At 42.8% G+C, this 9824-nt stretch overlaps 1 protein-coding gene across 1 annotated transcript in view; it reads left to right on the forward strand.

The window, feature by feature from the left end:
- sorbs2b (sorbin and SH3 domain containing 2b) overlaps window positions 1-9824 on the forward strand; it is a 146081-nt gene that overhangs the window by 92881 nt on the left and 43376 nt on the right. Inside the window, exons 15-17 of the mRNA XM_048593904.1 lie at window positions 3598-3712; window positions 3820-3948; window positions 8473-8676. Of these exons, the coding sequence (XP_048449861.1) occupies window positions 3598-3712; window positions 3820-3948; window positions 8473-8676 (448 nt within the window). The remainder of the gene's footprint in view (window positions 1-3597; window positions 3713-3819; window positions 3949-8472; window positions 8677-9824) is intronic.

Here is a 9824-nt window from a genome sequence, read left to right on the forward strand (position 1 = left end):
TTGTTTTTGTTCCTGATTTACAGCATCTGCAGTTCTTTTGGTTTTTATGCTTAAGGCAAACCTGAAAGAAGAGGTCATGGAGCTGGAAAAAGAGGGGACTAATCAAAGAAATAGCAATTGCTACCAAATTGATTGGCTGCATGGTGGCAGTGAAACCACTTGAAAAGCTGAGGGTATGCATAACCCAAATGATCAAAACAGAGTTCTGAAATAAAAAAAATCTCACTTCCAATTCCAACAATTAAACCTTCACCACCTGAAATGCAACGTATGATTACTGGCAAGTGAAGCTGAATGAAAGTGGCAGCTTTCTATCTACATTCTGTACCGACGAATGCCATTTGGCATATCCATGGCTCCAGAAAAATACAAACACAGACAATTTGAAATAGCTAGAGATCTTCTTGGCATGGAAGCTGTGGTGGATGATCTACTCGCTTATGGATGTGAAGACCCAACGGAGAATCTATTGCTCACCACAATCCCAATTTCATGCAACTGCTAGACAGAGCTCACAAGGTGAACCTAAAACTAAACAAGAAAAGGCTAGTATTAACGACGTGTGAAGTCAAGCACCTGGCCACTTCCTGACCAAAATTAATGTTACACTGCACCCACTCTTCCAAAGGCAAAAATGCTACTGAATTCAGAAGTTGTGACAGGTGTAAGTTACACTATCATGGTGAAAAAGCAGAGAGCCAAATTTCATTTTAAGATGCTAAACCATAGCCAGAGTTCAGCTTTGGAGAGCTAATCAGGGTACATTCCTTCAGTGCTTTCAACAGCTGAAGTGGCAATTTTGAACCTGCGCTGGTTGAAATAAATGACTAGATATGCTGTTACGACCACAGGCACATACTCAAAACTAGAGATACTGTCTGTCCACTGCAGACAGCTGATCAGGAAGATAGGAGTTCACTACTTCCACAGCCACAGATCAACCATCAGACCTAGTAGTCCAAAGCAATTAGACAAAGGAAATGCAGCTAAAGCAAGTGCCATAACACTTCCAGAGGGGGGACATCATCCAGGTGAACAGCCAACACAATGTGGACAAGTACCTTAAGAGACCAGCATGATTTAAGTCTGTATGTACCAAGACTGACAAGAATAACACACTGCTAATGTTTATGTGTATATTGGGTAACTTAGTAAATCACAGTTACAAAGGCTATATGCAAGTTAGTTTTTTGTTGTTTATTGTGAAACAGGGACTGTCTAGATTAAAATGCAATCATGTCTTTGCACAAATGTCTTTCCTCTTCTGTTGGAGTTATGTGACCTCTTCCAAGAGGCACTCACACTGAAAGCAGCTATTTTCCAGGCATTTTAGGCAGGACATTGTGTAGACAAGGTTTCTGTTAGTGAGCACAGAACAGAAAGTGTGGCTTATAGCTTCACTACAACTTCTGACACTTCATTGCAGTATCATGGATCAGACATGGTGACTTTCTGGTAAGATTTGCAACTGATACTCTATCTGGTCTCTTTCATGGATAGGAGTAATCTAGTGACGCTGTGCGCCTTACCAAAAGTCTATTTCAGTATTTCACAGACCACTGCAGGTTATACTGCAGTTTTGTTTTATTCATTCATGGCATAAGGGCGTTGCTGGCTGGGTAAGCCTCTGTTGCCCTTAGGAAGGTGACCCTGGACTGCCTTCTTGAGCCGCTACAATCAATGAGGGTAAATACATCCATTGTGCTGTTTGGGAGGGAGTTCCAGGAATTTGATCAACAGCAAAGATTTATTAATATAGATCAGATGGTGTGCGGCTTGGAAGGAACTTGCAGGTTGTGGTGTTCTTGTGTATCTGCTGCCCTTGTTCCTTGAAATGGCAAAAAACCTGGTTTGGAAGTTGCTGTCTTAGGATCATTGGTGAGTGACTGAAGTTAATTTTGTAGATGGTACATAATGCAGCTCCAGAGCATCAGTGGCAAATGGCTTGAATTTTGAAGACAGTGGCTGGGGTGTGGATTTAATCACAATCCTGAATTTGTTCTTGTAGCTGGTCGATAGGCTTTGGAGGCTCAGGAGGTGAGCTGCTCGCTTTGGAATTCCTAGGCTCACATCTGCTCTTGTCACCGTAGTATCTACGTGGCTGTCCATTCAGTTTCTGGTGTAAAGCAACCTCAGGATGCTGATAGGAAGTGATTCTGCGATGGTAATGGCATTGAAAACCAAAGGCAATCATCAATCATTAGATGATGGTAGTCATCATGTGGCAGTTCTGTGGCATGAATGTTACTTGCCACTTTTCAGCCCAAGCCTCAGGTCTTGCTGCATATGGACACTGACTGAATCAGTATCTGAGGAATCATGAATGGTGCTAACATTTTGCAACCATCAGCAAAGATCCACATCTGTCACTTCTTTTGCACATGCTGACTAGAAAGAAAGAAAGAATTGCATTTATAGAATAGAATGGCCTCTATGGTTATGTGCACTTGAATGAGTGCAATGAAAAGTTTGTAATGTCACCTTTTGGCGCCACCTTAGGTACAGGGTATCTAGGTACAAATACTTAAAGTTTTGTTACAGGATTAAATAGTAAAAAGAAGACTAGCATGGGAATACAGAGTTTAAAATGTCCAGAATGATAATAAAAATTATCCTTAAAGTACTCAAGTTATAGTCCTTTTATTTCTGACAGGCCTCTGTCTAGGACTCCCCTCCAGGACTCGTCCTCCCAGCCAGCCTGCGCTTGCTCTGCTCCCACTCTGGGCTCCACCTACAACTCGCTTCTGGGACTCAGCCCACAATCGCTCTGCTCCCCGTTCCGGGCTCCGGCCATAACTCACTTCCGGGATTCAGCCCACGCTCGCTCTGCTCCCCTCACTAAGCTGTGGCCGGGACTTACTTCCAGGACTCAGCCCATGATCGCTGTGCATCCCACTCGGGGCTCCAGGCGTGGTTCACTTCCAGGACTTGCCTCCCAGGTCAGCCCGGGTTTGGTCTGCTCCCAGTCTGGGCTCCGGCTGCGACTTGCTTCCCGAGCTGCCCTGGTCTCTGACTCGTCTCCCCCGCTGGGCTGGTCTCAGATTCCGTTCTCCATTCCCTCCGGGTAGGGTAGTTTAAGAAGCTAAAATTTGGGGTGGGGGAGGAAAAACCTGCAGCAAAATGGGAGAAAAGAAAGAGAAAGGAAGAGAGTCTGGCAAACAGTGGATCTCTGGCTGGAGCGTCTTACACTGTCGCCATGTTGCTGTAATTTATCACACAACCACCAGACTTCAAAATGCCTTGCAACCAGTGAGGTACTTTCAAAAATGTAGCTCTTTCTTAGAATAATCCATGGGATTATTGACATCCACCTGATTAGGGAAACAATGTCTCAGTGTGACACATGATGTGAAAGACCACCACTGGCAGTCCCTCAGCACTACACTGGACTGTCAGGATATATTTTTGTTCTCGAACCTTGGAGTTTGCCTTGAACCTAGAGCCTTGTTACTCAGAGGCAAGAGTGCTAATAATTGATCCATGTTGATGCGCATTATTTTAGAAATATATAGAAAATTGTTTAGGATGTTATGTGACAGACTTGCAGTATGGTTTGTGACCGTTATATAAGACGTATTTTGAAATGTTTACCTACAGGGAATTACCATTCAAGAAAGGGAGCATTGTCTACATTATTAGACAAATAGATCAAAATTGGTTTGAAGGTGAACACCATGGAGCAGTTGGCATATTCCCCATTTCGTATGTTGAGGTCTGTAACTTTTCATCTATTGTGTTGGTGCATTATGCCGAACCATTTATGTTGCGTTTCTTGTAAACACATTATAAATTGGTGAAGAAAGTTTAATTTTTTTGCAGAAGTTGCCACCAACTGAAAAGACACAGCCAGTGAGACCGCCTCCCCCAGCTGAGGCCCGAGATTTTGGGGAAGCTATTGCAAAGTATAATTTTAATGCAGATACCAACGTGGAGCTCTCACTAAAGAAGGTAATTTTATGCATTTTTTTGTGGTGAATCAGAGTGAAGAAAATGCAACAAAGGAAGGAGTTAATGTAGGAAATCATAAACTGACAATGACAGGAATGGATAGAGAATGCAGATCTAAGAGCAAATCAGTAGACAAGATGGAAGGTTACAAGAATAATAAAAGATGGAAGGTTACAAGAATGAGAAAAGGACAAAACTTAAGACACTACATTTGAAAGCACGTATCATTCAGAATGAAATGGATGAACTAGCAATATAAAATGAGACAAGTAAGTATGATCTAATGGCCATTACTGAGACATGGCTGCAGGATGACCCAGATTGGGACCTGAATATTGAAGGATATGTGACATGTAGGAAGGACAAAAAGCTGGGAAATGATGAAGGAGTGACTCTGTGAATTAAAAGTGTTATTAGCACTGGAGAGGGGGGAATGACTTAAATTCAAGACACCAGGGTATAGAAGCAGTTTGGGGAGTGATGACGAATGATAAAGGTAAGAGCTCACTTGTGTGAGTTGTGTACAGACCCCAAACAGTAAACACATGGCAGGACAGAGTATCAAGGGAGAAATAATGGGAGCTTTTCAAAACAGTACAGCAGTTATCATGGGGGATTTTAACCTACATATAGACTGGAGAAATCAGATGGGAAGTCATCTCGATAACAAATTCATTGAATGTTTTCAGGACAGTTTCTTAGACCAGCATGTTATCACACCAACAGAGAGCAGGCATTACTATCCTGGATTTTGACTGGTGAGTTAGTATTAATTACTGACCTCATTGTGTAATAGGTAGAAGTGACTCTATAATATTTTGAATTTTGCATACAGTTTAAGAGAGAAGTGTGTGTCCAAGACAACTATTTTTGAGTTTAAACAATGGCAGTTATGAGGACATGAAAGCAGAGGTAGCAAAAGTGAACTGGCAATTTAGGCTAAGTGGTAGGTGAATTGAAATGTAGTGGCAAGCATTTTAGGAGAATTTTCCAGAAAGCACAGCATTGATACATTTCAACGAATAAGGAAAATTGTAAGGGATGAGCTCACCATCCATGGTTAGTTAAAAAAGTCAAAGCATTATCAAATGCCAAAGAAAAGGCATACATTTGAAAAGATTGGTGGCAGGTCAAAAGATTGAACAGAATGTAAAAACCAGCAAATAATTACAAAAAAATTAATAAGGAGACAAAAATTAGAGTATAAAAGGAAGTCAATCAAAAACAGAAAAACAGACAGGAAAAGATTCTTCAGACGTTTAAAAACGAAAAGAGTTAACATCTCAGCACTGACCCCTCACCCCCGGCATCCTTAAAAAAGACATGTTTATTTCCACTCTCCACTTCCTGTTAGCTAACCAATGATTTGGATGAGGTGACTCAAGGTATGATAGCTAAATTTGCTAATGACAAAAAGATTGCTTGGAAAGTGAATTGTGAAGAGGATGCAACAAGCCTACAAAAGGATCTAGATAGGTTAAGTGAATGGGCGAAGATCTGGAAAATGGAATATCATGTGGGAAAGTGTGTAGTTGCCCATTTGGCATAATGAATAAAAAAAAATGTCTAAATCATAGAATCCCTACAGCATGGAAGCAGGCCATTTAGTCCATACCAACCCTCTGAAGAGCATTTCACCCAGACTCACCCCATCCCTGTAACACCACATTTCCCATGGCCAATCCACCTAACCTGCACATCTTTGGGACGAAACTGGAGCACCCAGGGAAAACCCCCACAGACACAGGGAGTACGTGCAAACTTCACACAGACAGTCACCCGAGGCTGGGATTGATCCCAGAACCCTGGTGCTGTGAGATAGCAGTACTAACCATTGGGCCACCATGCTGCCTAATGAGGTGTTGCAGAATTCTCAGATTAGGAGAGAGATCTGGCTACCCTAGTACATAAATGGCAAGTTTAGTCTGGAGGTGCAGCAAGGAATCAGGAAAGCTAATGGAATGTAATTTTTAAATGTGAAGTGAATTGAATGCATGAGTAGGGAGGCGATGCTTCAGTTATATAGGGCATTAGTGAGACTGTATCATGTGCACTGTATACAGTACTGTCACTATACTTATGGAAGGATGTTAATGCATTGGAAGCAGTTCTGAGATTTACTAGACTAGTACCTGGAATGAGTAGATTGCCTCATGAGGAAAGGTTGGTCAGATTAGCTCTGTATCCTGTGGAGCTTAGAAGAGTCAGAGGTGACTGAATTGAAGCATATAAGGTCCTGACGAGACTTGGCTGGGTGGATGTCAAAGGATGTTTCATCTTGTGGTAGAGTCTGGAACAAGGGATAATAATTTAAAAATAAAGGGTTGCCAATTTAAAACTGAGATAAGCAGGAGAAAGCATTCACTCAGAGGGTTGTGAGCCTTTGAAATCCTCTTCCTCAAAAGGCAGTGGATACAGAATTGTTAAATATTTTTAGGGCCGAGGTAGGTAGATTTGTGATTACCGAGGAGATGAAAGATTATCAGAGGTATGCAGGAACGTAGAGTTGAAGTTAAAATCAGATCAGCCATGATCTTACCAAATGGCAGAGCAGGCTCAAAGGGCTGAGTGGCCTCCTCTTGTTCCTTCATCGTATGTCTGTATGTTCTTAGCTCCTGAAGACACATTGCTCTGATAGGAGCCAACTGACAGGAAGAGTAGCTACCTCTGCCAACTGAAGTTCATTCTCTTTCCCCATTTTTCTTGTGAATGTTGCCAATTTACCATCTGAAAACAGGATTCAAAACTTTGTTAGATGAGCTTCCTTTCTAGTTAGCTATCCACAATTGTTAAGAACTGTTGGTTTGGTGCTGATGCAGTCCTGAATGCATTTATGCACTGGTTGAACACATCAAAGTGTACACTCATTATCTTAGACAGACTCTAAGAGAGGTCTTTTTCTCTCAGTTTTTATGTTGTATGTTACTCAGTAGTTATGTTGAATGATAGTTCTCCTCTTGTATATAGCTTGGAAAGAAACTGAGAAGGACGGAGCAGGGGAGTCTAATTTGGAAAGGATCCAATAACTGTGGGAATCAATGAATATAATCTCTTACAGTTTTATTCCTTGCGTAAAGTTTACATCACTGTAGTATAGCATTACATGCTCTATTGCACTGATAAGATCGGATTCCTAGGATAGGAATGCATGATGTTGATTATGTGCCCTAGTAAGGTTTTGCCTTTACAGTCCCTGGTAGGCAGGCAGTAATATGCACGTAAGCTTTTTATAATGCATGCTCGTGTGGAAGCGGTATGCCAACATATCTTACAGCTCCTGACCCCATTACAGCCTTGGTTCAGACACGGACAAAACAGCGAAATTCAACAACGACTGCACCATGTTCCTCAGATGCTGAAACTGTCCATGTCCAAATGCAGCAAGACCTGGACAATATCCAGGCCTGGGCTGAAAAGTGGCAGGTAATATTCGTGCCACACAAGTGCAAGGCAATGAACATGTCCAACAAATGTTCCCCTTGATATCCAATGACATCACCATCACAGAATCCCTCACTATCAACATCCTGGGGGTTACCATTGTCCAGAATTTGAATTGGACTGGCCATATAAATATAGTGGCTACAGGAACCAGTCAGAGACTAGGAATCTTGCAGTGAGTAACTCCCCACTCCTTTCTCCCCAAAGTCTGTCCGCCATCTACAAGGCACAAGTCAGGAGTATGATGGAATACTCCCCATTTGCCTGGATGAGTGCAGCTCCAAAAATACCCAAGGAGCTTGACACTATCCCAGGACAAAGCAGCCCTCTTGATTGGACCACATCCACAAACATTCGCTTCCTCCACCACTGATACTCAATAGCAGCAGCGTGTACCACCCACCAGATGCACTGCAGAAATTCAGTTGCTGAAGGCAGCACCTTCCAAATCCACAACCATCGCCATCTAGAAGGACAAGGGCAGCAAATACATGAGAACACCGCTACCAAGTCGCTCACCATCCACACTCGGAAATATATCACTGTTCCTTCACTGTCACCGGATCAAATCCTGGAACTCCCTCCCTGATGGTATTATGGCTCCATCTACACAGAATGGGCTGCAGTGTTTCAAGAAGACACCTCAACATCATCTTGTGTAACTAGGGTTGCTCAATAAATGCTGTCCAGCCAGTGACACCCACATCCCACTCTGCTGGCTGTGGAGATAAGGAGATTCAGTTCTGGAGAATGGTCACTGGACCTGAAACATTAACTTTGATTTCTCTCCACAGATGCTGCTAGACCTGCTGAGGTTTTCCAGCAATTTCAGATTTTGTTTGTGAAGGAAATTCAAAAATGGTTACCATCTCTTTTGGCAAGCAGTCATTCTTTCAGGTGGACATTTGAACCCAGTGAGGCGTCATGCTAATTATTGGGCTGGATTTTAGCATCAGTAAGATTTTATCTTAAATGGGAGTCAAATGATATGAGCAGGTTCTGAGGGAATATGAACAGAAATCTGTCAAAACTTTCTTGATTATAGGCCAATGACTATACAACTGAAATATCTGCTTTCTTTAGGGTGAAAGGGTCATTCTTGTCAGGCGAGTCGATCAAAACTGGTACGAAGGACGGATTCCTGGGACAAATCGCCAAGGAATCTTCCCAATTACATATGTGGACGTTCTCAAGAAACTTCAGCCAAAGAACACAGCAGAGTACCCCAGGCATTCTCTGCCCCTGAGCTTTTCCAGTGATAGAATTCACTGTTTGGGATCTACAAAGGTAGGCAGACTTGTGCGTTTTTGATCATTTAACCTTCGCAATTTTACACAAAGGTTATGTAAAACCACTTTGGATTTTCTCTGTTACTGGCCTGCTACAAGAACCGTCTCAACAAATAACGGACAAAACAACACCCAAAAGTATCCAAGAGAAAGATTAGTACTCTGAATCTTTTCTTCTTTTAATTATCTGCATTTGTATAAAGAAACCTCAGTATTGAAGAAAAACATATACAATAATCTACATGCGCAGATTTGAATATAATGTGCGCTTTGATTTACTACATAAGGAATCACTATGTAAGGAATGTGTTATCACATGAGCCTTAAAATAGCAGTGAATCTTAGAAATTTGATTTGATTACTTGTTAAAGCAAATTCTTGATTTTTGATTTGTTTTTCAAGCCTTTGAACAATTGGATTAGAATCCTGTTATCATATGAACTGACATTGATACAATTTCACTCAATGGGATGCAGGACCCTAAGCGAGAGCCTCACTGACAGAAACTGTCTGTAATTTAGCACAACAAGGTGCAGGGCTGGATGAACACAGCAGGCCAAGCAGCATCATAGGAGCAGGAAGGCTGACGTTTCGGGCCTAGACCCTTCATCAGAAAAGGCGGAGGGGAAGGGGGTTCTGAAATAAATAGGGAGAGAGTGGGAGGCGGATAGAAGATGGATAGAGGAGAGATAGGTGGAGAGGAAACAAACAGGTCGAAGAGGCGGGGATGGGGCCAGTAAAGGTGAGTGTAGGTGGGGAGTTAGGGAGGGGATAGGTCAGTCCAGGGAGGACGGACAGGTCAAGGGGGCGGGATGAGGTTAGTCGGTAGGAGATGGAGGTGCGGCTTGAGGTGGGAGGAGGGGATAGGTGGGAGGAAGAACAGGTTAGGGAGGCAGGGACGAGCTGGACTGGTTTTGGGATGCGGTAGGGGGAGGGGAGATTTTGAAACTTGTGAAATCCACATTGATACCATTGGGCTGCAGGGTTCCCAAGCGGAATATGAGTTGCTGTTCCTGCAACCTTCGGTGGCATCGTTGTGGCACTGCAGGAGGCCCAGGATGGACATGTCGTCTGAGGAATGGGCGGGGGAGTTGAAATAGTTCACGACTGGGAGGTGCAGTTGTTTATTGCGAACCGAGCGTAGGT

Source organism: Rhincodon typus, chromosome 3 (assembly GCF_021869965.1).
Source record: "Rhincodon typus isolate 14 chromosome 3, sRhiTyp1.1, whole genome shotgun sequence".
NCBI lineage: Eukaryota > Metazoa > Chordata > Chondrichthyes > Orectolobiformes > Rhincodontidae > Rhincodon > Rhincodon typus.